The sequence below is a fragment of the Haemaphysalis longicornis genome, unplaced genomic scaffold (assembly GCF_048455015.1).
Source record: "Haemaphysalis longicornis isolate Haplotype H1 unplaced genomic scaffold, Haemaphysalis longicornis Haplotype H1 scaffold_9, whole genome shotgun sequence".
NCBI lineage: Eukaryota > Metazoa > Arthropoda > Arachnida > Ixodida > Ixodidae > Haemaphysalis > Haemaphysalis longicornis.
In genome coordinates this window covers 47471646-47493995 of record NW_027526460.1, presented here as the reverse complement: position 1 = coordinate 47493995, position 22350 = coordinate 47471646, and the positions used below count along the sequence as shown (strand labels likewise).

At 45.7% G+C, this 22350-nt stretch overlaps 2 protein-coding genes across 2 annotated transcripts in view; one reads left to right on the top strand and one right to left on the bottom strand.

The window, feature by feature from the left end:
• Positions 1-483: 483 nt before the first annotated feature.
• LOC144153622 (uncharacterized) lies at positions 484-2505 on the top strand. Its single transcript, XM_077685273.1, has 5 exons — positions 484-620; positions 729-878; positions 947-1028; positions 1428-1612; positions 2273-2505. Exons 1-5 carry the CDS (start codon positions 618-620, stop codon positions 2360-2362), a joined length of 510 nt encoding a protein of 169 aa, XP_077541399.1. The 5' UTR covers positions 484-617; the 3' UTR covers positions 2363-2505.
• Positions 2506-5963: 3458 nt separating this feature from the next.
• Scsbetag (Succinyl-coenzyme A synthetase beta subunit, GDP-forming) overlaps positions 5964-22350 on the bottom strand; it is a 20030-nt gene continuing 3643 nt past the window's right edge. Inside the window, exons 2-12 of the mRNA XM_077684284.1 lie at positions 21751-21895; positions 19256-19355; positions 18455-18545; positions 16714-16866; positions 15242-15331; positions 14167-14263; positions 13338-13499; positions 11706-11848; positions 10273-10393; positions 9434-9566; positions 5964-6115 (exon numbers count right to left, since the gene is read on the bottom strand). Of these exons, the coding sequence (XP_077540410.1) occupies positions 9454-9566; positions 10273-10393; positions 11706-11848; positions 13338-13499; positions 14167-14263; positions 15242-15331; positions 16714-16866; positions 18455-18545; positions 19256-19355; positions 21751-21895 (1215 nt within the window). The 3' untranslated portion in view covers positions 5964-6115; positions 9434-9453. The remainder of the gene's footprint in view (positions 6116-9433; positions 9567-10272; positions 10394-11705; positions 11849-13337; positions 13500-14166; positions 14264-15241; positions 15332-16713; positions 16867-18454; positions 18546-19255; positions 19356-21750; positions 21896-22350) is intronic.

The following is a 22350-nucleotide window of genomic DNA, read 5'->3' as shown; positions in this document are numbered from 1 at the left end:
AAACAGCGTGCAGAAAACAATGCGTTAGGCTTACCAAGACGTGCAACAGCAAGTTCACAAAAAATACCCAATCTAAATAATTACAAGCACACCTCCCAACAAGAAAAAAGCGCCGCGAGGCAGCTGCTGTACAGGGAGATAAGGACGTAACGATGCGTCAGGCCTGCCATTCGAACCACGGGCGGAGAACATCGGGACACAAGACGCGAACACCCGGCTGCCGTCGTCAACACAAAAAAGTGGCATGATCAAATGACGTAAATATGACGTTTGTTTTGTGACGTCACAGGAAGTCACGTGATTACTTTAGCTTGACGTCACTTCTGCGTGGCAGCAGCTGTTGCCAGGGGGGCGCAGCTCGTGCCACGCGCGTGGCAGGAGACTTAACCATAAGGTATATTGTAAGAAACTCTATGATACAAGGTGCGCTAGATGTCACGTACTACCCCACTAACACGCACTCGAAAGAGCTGAGGGCAAACCGTTGTTTATTTGTCTGCGTGAGAACATGCGCGAAGTTGTCAAGTTGTCGGCGTTGTCGGGTGTTGTTTCCGTTGTTTCAGTTAAGTTGGTTAGTTAAATCAGTTAGGCGAGGTTTCCGCGCATAGGGAAATGCCATGGTAAGTGCGATACCTTCCACAAAGCCCGACGTTTACGTTGAAAGAAAAAGCTGCATCCGAATTGCTGGGTTCGCGATAACTCTATATCCAAGCGCGCGTTTCTTTCAGTCGTCTCGTAAGAGCGGAACATCTGGGGGTTACAAACGGAAACTGAGCGGCAAGCCAGAGCCGAGCGAAGAGCAGAAAAATGACATCAACGACGCCTTCAATTTATTTGACCCCACTGGAAGCGGGTTCATGGAAGCAAAAGACCTGAAGGTAAATCTTCGTGGCCTGCAATGTTTGTTGACTGATGCCAACGATCTTGACTCTTGCTTCCGTTTCAGTTTGCGATGAGGGCGCTTGGCTTTGAACCCAGGAAAGAGGAGGTGAAAAAACTGCTTGCCGAAGTTGACAAAGAGGAAACTGGTAATGCCTTTTTTTGGAACTCTGATCTTTCGTAATCCCTCTGGCCAGGCGTGACATTCCGCGCGGTCCGGCCGAAAAAGCTTTGCTAGTGGCTCTTGCCGAAACTAGTCAGCCAAATTTGGACGCATTGATAACTGAATGGTTGGGTCATGACAGGAGATGCGCCAGAAAATGGGCTCATACCCACTCAGGGGGATTGGGCAGGAAAGGAAAGCTACTCACGGGGCTTTAAAAAAAAAAAAAATATATATATATATATATATATATATATATATAACCTATTAAAAGTAGACGTCTTGGGGAAAAAGTGAGAATAATATAAACAAATTAAAATTATTTTGAACAAAGAACCTCAGTTGGGATTTCTATTTTTTTTTTTCTGACGCTTGTTTTGTTTAGGCAAAATTGCGCAGGAAGAGTTCATGAATGTCATGGCCACAAGGTTGGCGGAAAAGGACATCAACGAAGAAATCATGAAAGCATTCCAGTTGTTTGATGAAGACGGTACGGGCAAGATCTCCTTCAAGAACCTCAAAAGCGTCGCCAAGGAACTCTCCGAGAATCTGACCGATGAGGAATTGCAGGTACGCCCGGCTTGTCGCACCTTTTTGCTGTCTTCAAAGGCTGTGGGAGCAGTAATCGGTGCTTGGCTGAACGAGAAATGACAGTCAAACGTACGTGTTGTATTGCAAAAACACAGCTTTTGAGTGATGAGGAAAATCGGCCGTGGTGACTGCTTTTCAGGTGGAGGAGAAAAGCAAAAACACTTGTGTGTTGAGATTTTGGTGCATGGTAACCCCTTTGATGCCCAATGTTGCTCAGGAGCAACAACTCAAACAGATTTTTTCCTTTTGCACTTTGGGTTTTTTTTTTTTTCGAGATTTAACACCATCTGTTGAAAGACAAAGGTTCCCGGACCCTCAAAAATGAAAAGAGAGAGGGCAGCACGTACTTCCATGTGCTAAAAAAAAGTCTTGTTTATGCGTGTCAACTCACATAGAGCCTGGTGGCTGAATGGGCTAGTGACAGGTAAGCGAAATTGTGCAATTTCATTCAGATGATAGCAAAACAAACCTTACGTTATTTTCTTCACTTGAACCATAAATGATGCTGATCAAGGTAGGTTTATGGTTTATATGGGCAGCCAGTGCCCAGTGGCTTCGGCGCGTTGAACCCTGCATTCTGAGTGATGGGGGACATGGTTATTCTAATGCGTCCTTCTCTTTTACCGTTCTTTCATGCAGGAAATGATAAATGAAGCTGACAGGGACGGCGATGGGGAAGTGAACCAGGAGGAGTTCCTCCGAATTATGAAGAAAACCTGTTTGTATTGAACATGTGTACAGACATCTCTTGCTTTGGTATTGTGATACGGTTCTCGGGTGGAAATGTGCGTGTACGAGTCACCGTGCTTCCCTCAACAAACTCCTCCTGTTCAAGCCTGAATATTTAAGTTTAATGTACCAATGCCAATCAACTCCCCACCTGAAAGCATATTGTCAATTTTGCCTGCTCTTGTTTGCACAGCAGACACAGTGAAGTTGCAGCTTCAGCTGTCTCTAACTTTGTCATCAGTGGCTCACATTTGTGACTGTTGATTCTGCGACACAACTAAGTGTGCATACTGTTCGTGCACTTGTTTCATTGTACATGCACAGTTAAGTTAGTGTTTCGTGATCATTTCAACATGTGGTCTAAATTGTGCACCTAACAAATGCTGTCATTTTTTGCTCTTTGTACAGATTCGTGTCCAGTGTAATTTTCTCTGTCGTATTAAAAAAAAAAAAAGAAACTTCTGTGTTGTGAGCTTGCTGAACAGCTGCCATTTTAAAGTAAACAGCTACTTAAATTTACCAGCCAGAAAGCTGGTAAAAGCATGGTTGAACACAAGTGCTACATATAAGAAAGACTGATCCAAACTACTAACTGCTGGCATGGCTTATACGTTTCCGCATTATTCAGTAGAAGGTAAATCTCGGGCATATTTGACGCAAAGTACGAGTTCGCGACTGACATTGCTGGGGTTCTTTTAATGATGAATACATGTGGGATTGATTTTACAATCAAAAAAGAAAAAAAAAAAAGCAATAAAAACAGGTTGAAAAGATGCGAGATCAAAGTAAACATAAAAAGAAAAGATGTTGACTCGCTTGCTCCAAGCACATCACAAACAAAAGGTCTCAACAGGTGGCTTCGTACAGTGCGAGCACAGGAAAACTGAACCGACCAATCCTCCATTGTAATCGTCATGGAAGGGGAATAGCAGGAGGAGGTGGAGGAGTGAAGAGAGGGTTGTTGCAGAAGAGTCTCTTGATGGCATTTGCAGTGAAGGAAGCAGATATGCGGCCAATTTCTGACGACCTACTTCCAGCAAGGCCTCATGATGCAGCGTTCCTCTGCTTTCACCAGTTTGCATTGTACTAGTACACCACTAGGCCAAAACTAGCTGCTGCAACAAGCCAACAGGCTTTCAGCTTGCAGCATGATGTTGGATGGCTGGGTAGTGTGCTTCACGACTAAGCCGTATTGCCAGTAGCACCAACTCGGAACTGCTTACTTGAGTGTACTAGAATTGTAAAATACACCCTGGGTACTTTTGAGTCCATCAAACTGGAAATTGGCAGGATTATAGCCATAGCTGGATAAAATTAAACATACCTGGACTCACATCAAAAAAAGTTATGCCTCAGATATGCCTCCTTCAACTAATACTTGCCCATATAAGTAACCAATACTCTCGTATGACCCACATTTTTACTGATGGATCATCTACGCCTGACTGCAGTTCTTGTGGGCTCTTCATTACATCCACCGGCCAAGCGCTCTCATACCGTCTTGAGCGCCCAACATCATCTACATCTGCTGAGCTTCATGCCATCAAACAAGCACTTCGCTACATTCTCCGCCAGCAGCCAGCACAGTGGGTAATCTTTACGGATTCGAAGGCAGCACTGCAAACTCTTCGCCGTGCCAGCTGCTTCAGCATTCATGAACATATATCCCGCGATGTCTCTTACCTAAATCATCTAGTTTGTGTCGCCGGACACCGCGTGATACTGCAGTGGATCCCTGCCCACTGCGGCATCATAGGCAATGAAAAAGCAGATGAGGCTGCCAAGAGAGGATTGCAACTGCGGAACGTGAGGAACATTTTCTTCACGAAGCACGATGCCTCCAGGCTAGCAAAGGAGCTTGTTTTCAGGGAAAGAAGCACCTTCTGGTCTCTCCCGGAAAACCAGCACCCATTCCTGCATCATGTCGACCCAACTTTGGCACTGAGGTTACCGGAGCGACTTCCACATCGGCTAGAGACTTTGCTCCATCGCTTACGTCTCAACGTGGCGCTAACACATACCTACCGCTATCGCCTTGGCCTAACCTCGAACCCCTATTGTGACAACTGCGGTTCACCAGAAACCGTCGAGCACATTTTACTGGAGTGTCCTACATACTATCAAGCAAGAAACAACCTCGCACAGAAGATCGAGTGCCTCAACCACAGTTCCTTGACTTTAAAAGCACTTCTGGGACCATGGCCATCTCCCTCCTCTCAGCGTAAAGTGCTAACCGCATTATTTGAATATCTCAATGACATCGGCGTCGCTGAGCTGATATAGGACCAGACCATTCTTGCACTGTACAACCGCCCATAGACTTCTCACGTGTCGCACTGACGGACCCCAACGCACACGCTTCCTGCTTTTTTTTTTTTTTTTTCACTTCTTCTATTTTCTCCTATCCTCTCTCTTCCACCTTTCTTCCTATTGCAACTTTTTTTCCCTCCTCCCGTACCCCGCAGAGTAGCATGTCGGCGTCAACATGCCGGCAGACCTCTCTGCTTTCCTCTAATAAAGAGCTTTCTCTCTCTCTTTATAGCCATAGCTGTAAGCCTACATGAAAGGAAGACTACGGGAGGGCATTTGTGATACTAAAGCGTCATCGGATCTTCAGTGCGTAAAAGTGCTAACTTAGCATAACTGAGCAAACCCCAATTATTAACTACTGGTTCAAAAGATTACAGGTACAGTACTACACAGATTCAAAGTTTGGTTTTTATAGTCCGTACCAAAAATCCTGCGAATAACGTAAGTGATAACACTCCCAGCACAACTAAGCACTTTTTGCCATGCTAGTGCGATTATTGCACGAACTGTTTGCATAGTGAATGCACAAGTTTCTATTTAAATGCCAACAAAGTGGCAACAATGAATTGTACAATGTTCAGAAGTTAAGATAGAAAAGAAAGTCAAGCCACCTGGCTTAGGCCGCGTAGTTTGGCAATTCAGTGAGCTGTAGTATTGGCACTTCATCAAGTTGATTTGCAGCCAATGTTCCCTGATGTGGCTTAGCAGGCATTGAACCGCCATTTGTTACATGTCATCAAGAAGCCCAGATGTGCATTTGCATCTGTCACCTGTCTACTTCAGCCTCGGTCAGCTCTGGCCATCACCACAACCACCCTAGTACATCAGCATACTGAGATTTCATGAAAACGTTTAAAATGATTAACACATTAGAACTAAATTCAAAATTATTCATTGGATCAGATCAGCATTTCAGTGCACCTGAAACTAAAACCTAAAAATGCAGGTTCACAGTATCTGTTCCGAAAGCAAAGCAGGGGTTGTGGGATGTGTTGGGCTGGCTTGCAGCCGACTCAGGAACGAAGCCAATCCAACTTGTAATGAGGAATGGCTGGAGCAATGTTTGTAGGGGTTGCGGGATGTGTTGGGCTGGCTTGCAGCTCCAACTTGTAATAAGGAATGGCTGGAGCAATGTTTGTAGGGGTTGTGGGATGTGTTGGGCTGGCTTGCAGCTGACTCGAGAACGAAGCCAATCCAACTTGTAATAAGGAATGGCTGGAGCAATGTTTGTAGGGGTTGTGGGATGTGTTGGGCTGGCTTGCAGCTGACTCAAGAACGAAGCCAATCCAACTTGTAATAAGGAATGGCTGGAGCAATGTTTATTGGTGAAGCGGCGAGATGCAGCAGCACCGTGTAGCCCTAATAAAAAGCAGCTCTGTACAGCAAAATACTTTCTTCTACTGGCACTTGGGTTCCGCAGGGACGGGGAAAATGGCACATCACCTGAAAATAACAATAACAGCACTGTTCAGAGAACAACGCACTCAAGAAGGAAAAATGCGTTCATTCGTACGCAAAGTTTCTATCCAGCCCATTCCGCCTGTATGAATAGCAACAGCTTGATGTGGGCCAGTTGGTTCGACATGATCACAGGGTTTAAAGGCGCAAGAAAAAATGCGGACACTAGAAGAAAAAACGAGCAAGACAAACAAAGTGCCACTTCCAACTGAACTTTATGAAAGAAACAAACAGCATTTATATGTTATCCAAACATGACGCCACCACTGTGTTCTGGTCCGCTTATTAGGACAAACTTTTTTGCCTTTATTACGAAAGCAGCCCTGCGTAGTGGAGCTTTTGTTACATTTAAGTGACAAATTTTTTTCACTGAAACTTTTGGCCACTAAATTTTTGACATTTCGCTACACTCGAAACTCCACTATATTGAACTTTTCAACGAAGTTTACGACTTCGAGTTAATGAGGGATTGCTGTACATACAAGAGGGAGATGAGACATTAGTGTCTATGTGAGCCTTGCATCAGTGAACGTGCAGTCCTGTACTGTAGAGAAATGTTCTATCGTTACTTGGCATGGCTCGCTACCAAGCCCAAAAGTTGCCTGTGGCTGCAAAAAAACCATAATATCATTAAAATGTTACTTATAGTTTTATTCATGTCAAAAGTGGAGCTCCGGAAGATCTATTTGTCAAGATTTATTTAAAAACTTCACGCCAGACAAACAAGAAAAAAAGTTATCCTTTAAAAGCGAGAAGAAGCCACGTGGCTAGCACCAAGCCAAGTAGGAGAGGGACGTTGCTAGCTGCTATGGCGCCGCTCAAAAATCTGACCTCATTATTGTATGAAAAAGACCTTTGGCATCCAATGAAGAATCGGTTCAAATTATCCTCAATGGTCACGTTGTATGTTCCAGCCCTTCACTCAAGATACTTTGAGTTATTATCCAGGCTAATACACGGAACAATCAGACTACATCCAAGTGACCGCAGTATTTATTCAAGTCACCCACGTGCTTTGCCGCATCTCTAATCGACATCGCGGGATGAGGGAGGAAGACCTTCTTCGCCTTATCTGCGCCTTCCTCATATCACGGATCATCTACATCGCCCTTTACATTACTTGCACCAAACGACTCCGCCTAACTTAAACAACAACAGAACTGGCACTTTACAGGACCTCAAAATGTCAACCCCTCAGACCACAGACAGAAAACCTTTCCCCAATAATTGGCATCAACCCATTCATAACTGCCCTCTTCCCAAAAACACGCATACAGTTGAATCCCGCTACAACGAAATTGACGGGATGTGCAAAAAACTTCGTTGAAGTGGAAATTCGTTGAGGCGAAATCTGCCCCAGCACACCACGGAAGGGCAAGAAAATAGCCCCGTATGTAATCCGCATCATGGACAGCAAATGCAATGTTTAGAAAAAGGATTGATTCCCAATGGCACCATGTTTATTCGGATAAAAAACGTACCAATGGTTATCTGCTTTTTACCTGTGCATAAAGAGTGCATTAGGGAGAGGGGGGGTTGAAAAAATGCAGTCGCAAAACATATTACTGCACAACAAGGCATATCTACCGAGCTGATTACTTGCAGATAGCTGCTGGGCCATCCGCCCATCCGAAGCCCCCCTCTCACTTGTGGCAGGCAGGAGAGGTGCCGTTATCTTATCCTCCATGGAGTTTTCCTCTCACTAGACACCCTAGCAACTGATCTAGGCAGGCAAGCCAAGCGAGCGTGCATTTATCGCCAACACGCCCTGGTGACTAAGACAAGATGACGCGGGTTCAAGGCTAAACACGAAAACATAAATTTTTGCTTTTGACTTTGAAGAACTGTAGAAGGAAAACTGCAGTGACAGCTGCTCACAACGCATACATGAGGGCGCCATGCCAGCAGCAGAGCACATTCGCGTCATTTCAACTGCATACGGATTGGCTGTAGCTCCAGCTTGGCAAACTGGGCCTGCGCCTCATGTAAAGACGGCCAGCCACATCGTTATCACCAGCAAACAATGGCGTCCATCTAAGAGTTTTTGTTTATGAGTGGTAGCGGGGGCGCGCGGCGCACGTTTTTGGAGAAACCAAGTGCCTTGAATGTACAAAAAGTTACAGATAGGTGGCGTTACGTTTATTTTAGTCTAAAATAATTGTTCAAACCCAGTCCCAATCAGCGAAAATTTTGTTGAGGCAAAAGAAAGCCAGACAAATGGTTCGTTGTAGTGAGGACTTTGTTGCATTGACTTCTATGGCTAGCTGATGGCTAATTGGAAATATTTCGGTGAAACGGAAATTTCGTTGAAGCGGACTTCGTTGTAGTGGGATCAGACTGCACCTCTTTGCACTCCGGTCGTTGCCACGCTCGTAGCTAGGCCCAAGAACAAATCTACAAAAACAATCTTAATGTTTCATACACAGATGCCGGCCCTTAATTCAATCTGTCCCATCACTTAGCCATGGTAATCACCAAAGACAAGATCATCACCTGAGCCTTAATCAAGACCACATCTATCTGGGCCACGGAAGAATTTGCTGCGGCCCTCCCCATCTCTCAAACTCCCACAACGAATGTATTTACGGACTGTCAAGCAGTCTTTCATTTTTTCAGCAGGTAACGTGGCCTCTACAACGCGGAAGGTCCTCACTCAACATGCCCCCAGCCGGAAGATCGACACAGTGTGGACTCCAGGACACTCCTCACTAACGGGCAATAACTTTGCCCATAGACAGGCCTGCGAACTTTCCTCCCAGACCTCTGAGGATACAGCGAGTCTCGTTCCCCTGCTCACATTTCAAGACATCACCCGACATTACCACACATCAAGACAACATTTTCCACCTCCTCATCCGCAGCTCACTAAAACAGAAGTAATAGTCCAGGGGCTTCAGACAAGCACCTTTCCTCACCCAACTTGGCTACATCGGATGTACCCCACCCAATACCCTGCCACATGTAAGTTCTGCTTTTCCCGTGTAACCCATTCATATGATCTTGGAATGCACACATAACCCAGCCCTCCCGCCTTTACCCACGCCCCGTCCCCTCCCTGAGCTGCAGGAGAACCTGATGACCAACGCTGGCTTGGATGCTGGCCAGCAACTCCTGGCGTCCAGGGCTGAGACAGTACGGTCGTCTCATAGTCTCCCGGACTAAAGGACCACTCCCACATCACCAGGCTCAAAATAAAGTTTTTCCTCCCCCTCTTCCTCCTACAAGCACATGATAGCAGCAACAGATTTCCCCTAGCACATATTAGTATGAAACTCTGTGAAGGAGCACAAGCATTCTACTCACCACTGTGACCTGGGGGGGCATCAGCCTTTGAGGCTGGCCACTGCCTTCTGTGCTGCATCTTCCAGGTCTGCGGCGGTTGTGATGGGGAGGCCACTGGAGCTCAGGATGTGCCTTGCCTCGTCCACATTGGTGCCTACACAGTTGACTTGTTTTGACTCACAGCCCCAACACCACACCAAACTATCGTCAGTTACACTACAGCGATGTCCACTCGTGTCTAATATTTGTGCTACATGAGCGTTTCAAAGAACATTTGAGTCGAATGGCCTTCGAAAGTTCGAATGCCATTCGAACTGGTAGGAATTCCGCCGATCTACACGACAATTCTCAAAGGCAGTTGAAAGTTTTCACGTTCGCCTGCCATGTTTTGTTGTCGCTAGTGCTGCCCTGTTTCGTTTTCGACAAAAATTTAATTTGAGTTAAAATAGGCAAAAGAACGATTATTAGTGATCAAATCGACAACAATCTACAAGCGTGCACAAAACATGCACCAACAGCCATTTGTTTTTCCTTTTTTCGCACTGCCAGTGTTGGGAGTACCAAGTTAACTTGCAAGCGTAGACCAAGTGATAGAAAACAAACACAAGTGAAAAATTCTTACTCGTAAATAATTGTTTTTGTAATTACGGCATGAAGAAACTGCGCCCGAGAGTACTACCGTTTGTGTCAACCTCAAAGGTCGTTGGTAGTGCTACTTTGACTCATCCCAACCAAAGGCCTCTGAAAAACGTGGTGTAGCAGCTCAAAGGTGTCATTTGGGTCAAATGACATTCGACTCAAAGGCCTTCGAAACGCTCGTGTAGCACGGGTATCACATTTCCTCCCCATGGCAACCTCACCTTCTAGCCTCACCACCAGAGGCACCTTCAGGTTGATTGTCCGGCAGGCACTTGTGATTCCGTTGGCAATGGTTGCACAGTTGACGATGCCACCAAAGATATTCACCAGAACGGCTTTCACCTGCGTGCAGAAAGCACAAGGTTTGACCGTCAGGAGAGTTTGGCCTACCTTCACATACTGCTGCCGTGACACATCTTTTTCTACTTGCTTTCAGGGTGCAAAGTTAAAAAAAAAATATATTGCACCCTGTTTTGATCTCCTGAAGTCAGATGCTGTGACATGGGGTGCGCTATTGGTTACTATTTACTGCAGCTCTTGTCACAAGGTGTATGCCGTAACATTTACAACTAGAGATGATTTCACATTTTGTAACCTTGACAGCGAATGCAAGAAAGGCCTTTACTAGAATCCTAGCACAAGCCAAGTTATGGAAGTTTTCTATTCCATAACAGGTCTGTTATGGAATAGAAAACTTCCTTATAGAGAGCACATTGTCAAAGCAGCTTGAGCACTATGATTGGGTAGGCACCTGCTTACATGTGTATTGTGACTGGATGAAGTTAGTGAATTACCATTCTCTGGACACTCGCTTAAAAGGACCATGAATCTCATACAACTTCACTAAATCAGTGAATTGCCTCGTCAAATAGCCTCTGAAATTCAAATAATTAAGGACCAAATCACTCCTGTTGTTTTCTCACCAGACGCTCATGGTTCTTGCAAGTTCAATTCTACCTGCTTTCTTGGTTTGAAGCAATAACAAAGCCTACAGCCGGGCTCTCACAAGGCACATCGTTCTTACACACTGAAACACCCTGCATGTTTTACTAGGTTTGATCAGTGATTTTACATTTGCAGTTAGTTAGCAATGATTTTGAGTCCGTGTATTGACCGCCCATTTCTGGCCGCTCCCCAAGTATGCCGTAAGGCTTTTGCCACGTTATATATTGGCGCAGTGAGCTGGTAATCTGACATCTCCTTAAACACTAATTCCTAGGTGATGGCAGCACAGTTTCATGTTGAACAAGACTCTAGCGAGGTATGAGCTGGTTAATCTCCTCTAGTCGCACGACAATGATGCTTGGCCAATCCTGCATTGACCCTGAATTGACAGGTGACGACAACATGGTAAGAGAGGTTGGCCGATTAGAGGCGGCTCGAAGGCCCGAAAGCTCCAACAAAACAGCTAACAAAGGGAAGGGGAAGACAAACAATGAGAGAGATCCATACCACGCAACCACAGTCCCAGAACTGTGCTTCCTCGCTCCCAGAAATGTTCGCTGTGTCAGCCAGGGAGACAAAGACATACGTGCTTCCCAAAAGTAATAACAATGCTGCAAAGCTTACACCAGCTTGCACCATTCACGCCTCGCACTGTTCTAGAAAACTGACATATCTCGCCAACAGGCCCGGGATGCGTGGGTGTGCTTGCCTTGGGGTCGTCGGTGAGAATCTTGAAAGCCTGTGTGACCTGCTCTTCCTTGACGCTGCCCCCCACGTCGAGGAAGTTTGCTGGCGTGCCCCCGTGCAGCTGGATGATGTCCATCGTGGCCATGGCCAGCCCGGCTCCGTTCACTGCAACAACACACTGACACTGAGCCACACTGGACACTGGTGGTCCACGTACTTGGCACACAGAACCATCACTGCACATTTCACCACGTTCCATATTACAAATTTTACAACAATCACATGTGACGCACCAAATTTTAGCGCCACTACCACAATTTCTGCCGCTTGTTTATATACCCTAAACATTTTGCAAGGCCAGTCCCAACACCATCCATCCGACAATGTATCACTCGGGGCGGTGCCTCGAAAACCAGTGCATACTAAGTTCCCATGCAGGAGGCAACAAATAAAGCAAGGGCTGTTTGGGGTGCATCTTCATTTTAAAGTTACAAGCCCAGGAAAGGAGCAAATAATGTTGGTGAAAACTGTTCCGTGAATCTGCATTTGCGCCACTAGTGAAGGCGGCCATCAAATATCCACCGTGATGCACAGTCTAAATGTGGCTGCTCCCAGTTCTGCTCACTTGGTGCGAACTGATGGATGCAAAGTATCAAGTACGCAGCCAGACGTTAACAGGTTGGCCGCTAGGCCCTCAACATGCCACGCCTACATCAAAAGGGCTCCGTTCTCAGCGTTTTTGTACAGTCAAACATTAAAGCTGATATCAAATATGTTGTACGAAGTGGTTACAGTCAAAACTTTCTGGGAGTCACCTCCACTTACGCACAACACTATTTACTGTCTCTCAACTATTTCAGCTTGGAAGCTTTGCGTCAGCAAGCACTCCTTCAACGCTACCACGTTTAGGGATACTTTGAGGTCACGAAACAGTGGGAACAAGCTGTCTTCGGAAAGTGATTTCACTTCGTTGAGCTATCTGTGAAGTGTATCAGCATCCAGACACACCTAAGTACAGCACCAACAAGGCGAGTAAAATGTTATGTGGATTCGTTGTCCTAGCTGTCGCAGCCATTAATAAAACCAGTTAGGAAGCAGGTGTCCAGTATTGGAGCATACACAACAGGGGCAACAATGACAAACACTTATTGTCCCATCTAGCAACAAGTGCGACTGGAGCTTTGAAACACTTGACGGCTACCTTCTGGCTGGCAACAGAATTAATGAGGCAATAACGAGCCCAAGAGTGACATGTGAAGAACCTTCTGACCACTCGCTTGTGGTCTGTTTATAAAGTAAATAAGAAACAGAAAACAAACAAACAAACAAAAAACATGCGGAAGGCACTTGCTACTAAGCAGTCCACCTTCGCATAACTAGACAGTTAGCCATTGCAGTGTAGTGGAAGAAATCAAGATCAAACTTCCACTTCATACATTATGAAAAAAAAGGGGAAAAAAGAAAAGAACCATAAAGGGGAAAAAATGAAAAAGAAAAGAAAAGAACGCATCAAACCAAAATTCCAACATGCAGAAAACACTCCGCGTCTTTTCTCCCTTTGTTGGTAAGACAGTGTGCAGGAAAAGAGGGAGAAGAAATCATCCTCTACTAATGAGTGTGTGCAACAGTGTGCACGGCACAGGAGGGAACTCACCGAGGCAGGCAATGTTGCCGTCCATGCCAATGTAGTTAAGGTGGTGCTTGGAGGCCAGCACTTCCCGGGGGTCGCTCTCGGCGGTGTCCTCCTGGGCAAAGATGCTCTCCTGCCGGAAGGCCGCGTTGTCGTCAAAGTTGATCTTGGCATCGAAGCACACCACTGGGGGTCCAGGCAGGGGGAAAGAGATAACTTTAGTTATAACACAGTTCACATCCAAACCGTGAAAACTTGCTTCATTAGGCAGTGGTTTGATTGATTAATTGTCGGGTTTAACATGCCGAAACTGCGCAGGCGATGAGGCACGCCGTAGTGGAGGGCTCCGGATTAATTTTGACCACCTTTGGATCTTTAACTTGTGCCGAAATCTCGTACACACAGGCGTTTTTGCTTTCCCCCTCCATCAGAAAAGCGACCGCCGCGGCCGGGAATAGAACCCGCATCCTTGTGCTTAGCTGTGCAACGCATTAGCCACTGATCCACAGTGGCGGGTCATTAGGCAGTGGCAGTAGAGTTCGAACTACAGCCTGAAGGGGTGCCACTTGCTCGGGGTAACATCGTAAGCAGCAAATGAAAGCTAAAATGATTTTGCTAATTTAAAAAAAGAAAAAAGAAGAAGAGGGGGGGGGGGGGGGGTGAGTGCAAGTCTGATGCAACAAGCCTTTTGCAAATAAAAGCAAAAAAATCCTTAATTTATGTTGCATGACCTCTTGTGCTCTCTTGCAGAAAAAAAAAAAAATTCTGACAAGCAGGAATTTCCTGCTCCATTTTGAGCCTTTTCGAAATGCTCACTGCTGTTGCCTGCCGGATGTTCCCACGCTGTACCCACCTCGTCCGTCGGGTGTCTCTCCAAACGGGTTCACTTCGACCTGTGTGGCGTCAAGCTTGATGAACATGTCATACAGCTTCTCAATCTGTTCGGCTGCCTGCCAGAGAATGGGTCAGGGGAGAGAAAGAGACGGTGAACTCTTGACTTTCAATGATGCTCACTAATGTGCATAAATTATACATAAATGAGTATAATAAACACTTGATAACACTCCAGCACTAATGCTGCTCCAGTGATTTCTATTTTTCAGCTGCAACACTCCTGAAAAAACACAAACTGGTTTCACACATCAAGAGCACAATGGCATCTTGATTTACTCATCGTTATACCTTCAAGTCTGCGATGGCCAGCACAAGGTCTACAGCCTTTTTAAGAAATTATTTTACACTCCCGTTAGAAATTAGATATGCACGAATGAAAATAGGAGAGAACTTACAACAGAATCTTGTATTTAGTTTCGCACATAGTTTCTCTCAGATTTTTGTGTCCCAATGAACTTTCCTGTATTTCGGGCATTATACTACACTGCAAAACACACATCTTAGTGTGGCACATAGCATTTACGGCTAAGTAAACACAGTTACATCACAAGCTGAAGCCTTCGGTGGCTCGCATACCTTCCACTGCACCGTTTGATCAGTTTGTTCGCTATATAAAAGCTCAGGATCAATTAGCTCAGCACACTTGCATTGTTGCAGAGCATAAAAAGCTAATGCAATAGGTAGACACATAGTGCATGCACGTTCTCAGTCAAAAGTTCCTAGGCCATGCCAAGGATTACGGGCCACAGAGAGTTCAAAGCGAAGGCTAATCATTTCAGTGTGACATAACTATTTATCCACATTAAGAATGAAGGGTGCTTTTATCATCTTTATGGCATAAAGTATTGATATCCTGCTCATAGGGTAAGTTGGTATTTGGAATTTTGGGTGGCTATTGCTGCGCAGCTCTGGTCACGAGCACTCTGCATTTGTGCACTAGTTATTTTCACATGTTGGAGGGACATTAATATAGAATGCAGGCTTCCAAAGCAAGCTGCAACAACTGATAAGCTGGCGTAGCTTCCCCGTCTTACCTTGTCCAGGAGTGGTCCCTTGAAGTCGAGGTTCGCCGCAATCTTCTGCGCCTGTTCCCGTGTGATTCCTTTCAGGATATTGACGGGCTCCTGTCATCAGTGAGCATACTAGATGTCAGTTGAGCGAGCAAGTTGCAGCTGCAAATGCACTTCCACAATGCTTTCGTAATGCACTCTCAAGGGGTTAGTTTAGAACTAGAATAACACATGGATGAGCGAGACATCATCCTCATTTGACAGATATAGCAATGCTAGAAGCAGAGTTGAAGGTGGGGAAGTAAGCTCCTCAAATGATCGCCATAACTTTCACCCATTATTTCAACAGCAATGCTGTTTAAGCTAGTGGTTGGGCCAGTGAACATGCACAAGAAAACCTCGCCGAGCAATGACGCCGGCACCGCAGCTTTGCCATAGCTCTGTCTCACCACGCTCGGGCGGGACTCGTGTCGCCACCTGTCGGAGGCGCGATGCAACCGGTACAAGCACGGCTTTGAAAATGAGTCGCGGGGTGGTTCGCTCTATCACTTCTTGCGATGAGTAGTGCAGTTTTGACAGCGCAAAGAGAAGAATTAATGCCAAAGTGAAAGAAGCCAAAAGGCCGACAAGTGATAACATTAATCAACTTCTTAATGAGCATCCCACATGCCAGACCACACAAGCCAAACGGTGGCCACCGAACCAATTAAAAATTTTTAGCAAACGCTCGTCCCGCTGCACCCTTCGCTGCTATTGGCACTTCACTGCAATGCCGGTGGGCACGCATACGTTGTACATGCTTTAATGACCGAGTGTTCATTGCTCTTTTAAGGGGCTAACGACGACACCACGCATAAAACTTAATCAAGTCTCAAGGCACAACCACGCAGAAAGCTTGGCCGAGTCTCCAAATATAATCACACATAAACTTCGCTGAACCAAGAATAAGCCAGGTGGGGCCGCCAGCTTCGCTGTACGGCCAGTCTTCATGCCACTAGTGCAAAGCTGCCCTTATTTTTTTTTGTTCGATAGCTTACAATGAAATAATTTGGTGAATGAGATTTTGCCGCACAGATAAGCTCGCATAGGTTAGGGCTATACCGACGACTAAGCTTTAACGTCAGCAGTCACATAAAAACTGGCAATTTTGAATAAGCTAAAGCTCGCGGCTGGGCAAATAAGCTCAATTCATGCAGTGGCTGTAACCAATTTCCCAATCCTGTAGTAGTAATAATGTAGCAGACTCTAACTAGCAACTTTCAGTAGACGTCACTGTCAGCTCAGGGGCGTTAACAAACTTATCACACATCAATGTTGCAACGGTACAGTCCAAACAAAGCAATTTCCTTTGATTAAGCACACTGCACTGGTCTGGGGCGGCTACAGTAGCACAACAGGTAGGGCGAAGAAATTAAGCAGAAAGAGAACACGACACCATCGAAATGCATCCACGGTGTCGTTCACCTAACGCAAGAAGAACAGCAGAAGTGACAAACCTTAAAGATGAGGTGAGGTGTCTTCTCGGCGACATCTTCAATGTCCACGCCCCCGGCTGGGCTGGCCACAATTACGGGACCGTTGTACGCCCTGTCCATCAAGATTGCCAGGTAGGTTTCCTTTACAATGTCTAATGCTTCGGCAATCATCACCTGTGAAAAGTTTGTTCCGGTTTCTTTTTAATACTTGGCGCTGGCGGTGACTTCCAACAAACTTGCACAAAAAAAAGAAAAGCGCTGATATTGTCTAAAATAGCGTAGAGCAACATGTGGACGCAGGCATGCTATCACAGAACCCTGCTTTGGTATACTATATAATTATGGAATAGTTGAAACGGCACTGTTTTACTGTGTCACAAGCTTTACTAGCTAGAAAGGGCTTTTCATAACATTCTTTTCAAGCAACATAGCTCGGTACAAGTGATCAAATGTTTGGGGGGCCAAGAAAACAGTGAATAAATGTAGAAAGGCATTTACGATAAAGATTTGCACTGAACAAACCTCAAATAAGCGCAAGACAGGACGGGCATTCATGCTTTATGTGAGCCAGTTTAAGTGCTGTGGCTTAAAACAATTTGTAGCCTATTGCAGCAACACTACACAGAAGTTCCTCCAAATTCTTTATTATCATACTACAGGGTCTGCCCCAAAACTTCGTGGAATTTATTTTTTATAAATCATTTATTCAACATCAGCTTACAATCTTGCTTGCAATCGTTTCAGAACATTTCACAGAATTCTCTCCCTTCTTCGACGCACCACTGCCAATGCTTCACCCAATCATTGAAGGCACCCTGGAAGCCGTCAAAGGGAACCTCCTTCAGTAAGGTCGTCGCAGCTGCTTTTACCGTCTCCAGTGTCCCAAGCCGAGTTCCTTTCAGGGTTCTTTTGATTCTTGGGAATGAAAAGAAGTCTGGTGGAGCTAGATTTAGATTGGGGCTGTACAGCGGCTGGAGCTGCCTTTCCACAACCATTTTGGCCAGTAACTCGGAGACAGTGAGCGTGGTGTGTCTTCGTCGTCATGGTGCAAGATCCAATTGTCGCAAATTTCTTTTCGGACGAGTGCAACCCTGTTGTGCAACCGTTGAACACTTCACAGTAAACTCCTTGTTGACTGTTTGACCCTGTGGCATGAATTCACTTTGAACCACACCTTTTCTGTCAACCACCCCTTTTCAAGCGTCCCGAGCGATCTTCGTCCTTGACGGACTCCCAGCCTTCCCGGAATTTCTTGTGCCACTTGAAGGTTTAGCTTTCTTTCATTGCATAACGCTGCTCTAAAAACTGGTCCCTTTTTTATCTCGGCGATGCTGCCGTAGATACCACTGTGCGGATTGTGACCTACCTCAACAACTGCCCCCAGGCAACTGAGACTGGTCTCATATCGAAGCTTAGGTCCTCCACTAACCTTTCCGCCCAAAGCCCTGCCCTGCTAGGCGGCATTGCCGACCACAAAAAATCATTCCAGGAAGTTTTAGGACAGACCCTGTAGGTTGAATTATTCCCCCCGCAGACATAAGAAAAATTAAATTTGGTGCTCTGACCTCATTTACAGCAAATGAAGTTGCTACAACCTGATGCTTCAATAACTGTAAGGTGAGTCAATAAGAATAAATGCACAACGTTCATAATTTACTGACGTCAAACTGATGCAGTTAATTCCTGGTGCCCTCACAGACACACTATCCAATTCCAGTATTTCTACATAGCCCGTCATTAAAGGTAAAGCAAGAAAAAGCACCTTGTTTACAAGGACGCCGTCCTTCGGAGTCTGTTTGGTGACTAGCTTGTAACCAAGCATTTTGCTCACAAATTCTGACACTTGGCTGGGGCTGAAAAAGCCAAGAAAAAAAGAAAGACGAATTTGAGTAAACAGACCGACAAAATTAAGAGCATGTCGGAACTGATTCAACATTGAACACCTTCACTGCAGTGCTCTGCTATCAGAAATCTTAAATACAACATTTCAGTTCCGCGAGAATATTAGCTTCAAAAGTGGCTAAAGCTTAGCAAGTAGTGGATGCTACTACAATTAATATGGGCGACAGACAAGGTGTGGGTGGCAGGCCGTAAAAAGGTTGAGAAAAAAATTACGCCCATCTTCCCGCGAGGGAACCCTGGTGTGATGCGACGCATCGGGGGGTTCAATTGGTGTTTCCGTTGGGTTGATTCTCTAAATCGGGTGAAACGTGTTGTGACGCGAAGTCGAACGAGAGCGAGCGCTGACTGAACTGCCGCAGTGCGCTACCTGCTTTATATTCACAGCGCCTGAAGGAGAGGAGACAGCGGAGGAGAGTCGCGCATGCGCGCACTTGCGCGACAGGAGCGGAGCGAAGCGAGCGAAGTGCGCGCACGCAGCTGTTGTTTATGATAATGAGACGGAGTGAGAGTGTTGCGCACGGCTGTCGGAGAGAAGAGCGGAGGAGAGTCGCGCACGCGCAGGTGGCGTGCGGACGCCGCCGCCGCCGACGCAGGAGGGACATGCCTCAGAGCAAGAGATGCGTCGCATCTAATAATAATGATAAAAAAAGGCGGGCATTACTCTTTGGTGAGCTTGACTCCGCCGTGAAGACCACTGGAGAATGTCCCTTTTCCTCTTCCACCGGCAAGGATCTGTGCTTTGATGACAAACTCTGCCACATCTACAGCAGTGTGCAAAAGTCAAGAATTATTCAAGCTGCATTAATGACAGTAATACAAAGACATTACAACTATATTCAGTAACATGCTACTGATCACATAAACTTATGTGTGCAATAGGGTCAATGACGTAGGTACATGTACATCCCCCTGCAAACACCTTCAAAATGGTCAATGACCTACAATCATCGCTTGTATGTTTAGAAAGCGCGCCTTTTCAGATCATTTCTCTCACTTGGCATGTGCTGCTACACTGCGGAAATACGAGAAATTTCTTTCTTGCGCCGATGGCTCTTTTTTTCTTTCTTTATGCCAGAGGTGGGCATCAGCTATTGCTTGCACATCTGGTCACGCGCGGGAGCACAGCGGCTAGTTTCATCCTCCGTGCACCTCTAGCTTCTTGCACAAGCAAAACGTTTTTAGAATTTTTCTTGTGTTACTCATGAATAAACCACACGTATGTAACAACTCAAACAATTTTTTTTGTCAATCAACGGTCACCCTGTAAATAATTCAATCTTTCTTCGAAATAGATTTGTCCAAAGAATTTAAATCAGCAACAAAAAATAATTTACCCCAGGGGTTGCATTTGGCCCAAAAAAAAAAAAAAAAAAAAACCTGACCTGAGTGAGCTTAAACCTGGCAGAAGAATCATTCCTCATAGCCAATTTTCGCACTACGAGTTTCAACAATAAATGGCCCCTGACTGTAACTACCTGGTGATGCCTTATTACTTGCTGATGTACGCTGTATCAAAGCACTTTTCTTGCGAAGTCAAACACTTAATTGGCGTTAACGAGTCAAAGCAAAGGGTCCACCTTTCCGGAAGCCACGGGATGCTTTTTGCTACTTCTCGCTTCGATTATCCAATTTAAAAAAGTTTACAGCTCAGCAGGGAAGTGCATGCAGACAAAATACAAGTTTGTTTTATTCGAAATGTTTGGTGTTTTATAGTGCCCCCAGTGCTTGTCTGGCTGCAAGTGCACGACAGCAGGCAGTGCTACTACGCCAACTACAAACACAGTCAGTGATCACGCCGGCGCTCGCGCGTCACGTGTGCCCGGACGTGTACGCCAGTGACGTGTGTAGTGTGTGCGGGCAACATCGCGCAACTCTGGCCCACATTCTGTGGGACTGTGCAGTGCACCCCGTGGAAGCTGCCGACCTCTACGGCCGGCTGCCGGACACCATAACGAGTGCCGTATATTCGACGGACCTGGCCGCACAAACTCTAGCCGTCCAGCAGCTCGAGGCTGCTCTCGCCAGGCAGAAGCGGAGCGAGTCGCAGACGGGGGGGAAAGGGACGAACTCCCGAGTACCTTTCGCGCACCGCTCACGCCGACGCCGGCGGGGCCTAGTCCCGAAGACGTAGTGAACGTGGGTGGGATGTGGAGGCTCTGCGCATCCCGACCTCCCACTCCCTGCTGGCCATAAATAAAGTCTTTCTCTCTCTCTCTCTGCAAGTGATGCTTTATTCACTGAGAAATTAATCAATGCAAGTTAAAATATTGATTCTCCTGCCAAATCGTGTTTTGCGACGTCTGCCCTGACATCACAAGGACGGGTCTATAAGCGAAATTCACATGCGTTGTTCAGTACGCAGCGGACTGCGGAGCCTTGTTTACCAACACTCCTCCTAGATGGCGCCGCCATACTGCTCCGCAGCGCTGTCCACCTGTGCCTTGTTTTCGACCGTATGTGCACCTGGCTTGTTTTTGTTATGGTAGGTAGTAATCGTTTCGTGAAACTTGGGGTATGTTCGACGAACAGCGTCACGTAAGACAATGTCGCTTATTTTAATCGGCCAGTGTTGTGCAAGACAACCCCAAAGTGCCGCAGTGCTGTGCAGCTATAACAAGCATAGTGCGCACAGTATCAACAGCAGTACGCATTGGCACTTGTATGTTTACGTGTACTTTCAAAGCTTCCATTGCGTAACCCACCATTCTTACTGCTATAAAATGAATATGCATTACTCACAAGCAAAAACAGCTTGTTCTGCAAGCTTTTATATAAACCGTGCGTAACTTGTGTTTGCTTTTGCCGGCCTTAGCCAACCGCACAGCTGTGTACATGATGTCATATGTTCTAGTGCAGGAAATGAGCTAGTGAGTCGCATGGCCATTTCCTCTTTTCCCACCCCTTCATTTGCATTTCAAGTTCAAAGAAAAACAGTCGTTTCGATGATGTTCGACAGTAAACCACAGCTTGCTGGCAGAATAATTTTGTTTAGCATAACAAGCAGTTATGGAATAGTCCACATTAAGATTTATTAATGTAATAGAAGTTTCCAACATAAAAAGCCAACTTGTGCGAGTGTCAGACACTTCATTTTTTGTGAGAGCACGAATAAAAAAAAAAAGGCAGGCGTTCGGGGAAAAAAAAACGAACTCTTACTGAGGGTCTGGGAGATCTCCTGGGCTTGTGGAAGGTTTTCGGCCACTTTAAATCTTTGGACGTTGATACCATTGTCGGCCATTAGCTGCTTGCTCTGATATTCATGGAGGTTCAAACATCTCACCGACGGAGGAGCTAGGCATGCCTGGAAAGAAAAAAGAATCCCAGCAATATGATTTGCTGAGAAGCAGAGCAAGCAAGGTAGGGCCTGCACGTGTCATCACTAGAGACTGGATTTTTGGGCAACAAATATGTTAGGTGCCTAAATAGGCAAGAAAAACAATGTTTTAGGCCCTCAACATTGCAAATATAGGCATGATAAATTTTTAGATGAGTGCAAATAATGTCAAATTAAGATGTGCGCAGCCTACATCTACGAGCGCAAAAACCAAAAATGCTATCATGACGGCGCAAAAGTGTCAACAGTTGAACGTATCCATTCAAATTTCCCATAAAACTGCTAAACAAATCAAGATAAATTCTTAATTCAACGAGTGCACTGCTCACATTCATATTCCATTGCCATGGTCACTTGCTCTAGCGTCGCACATAGCAAAACAGGCTTGAAAAAGAATACTTGAGAGCAAGGGATACTGAATA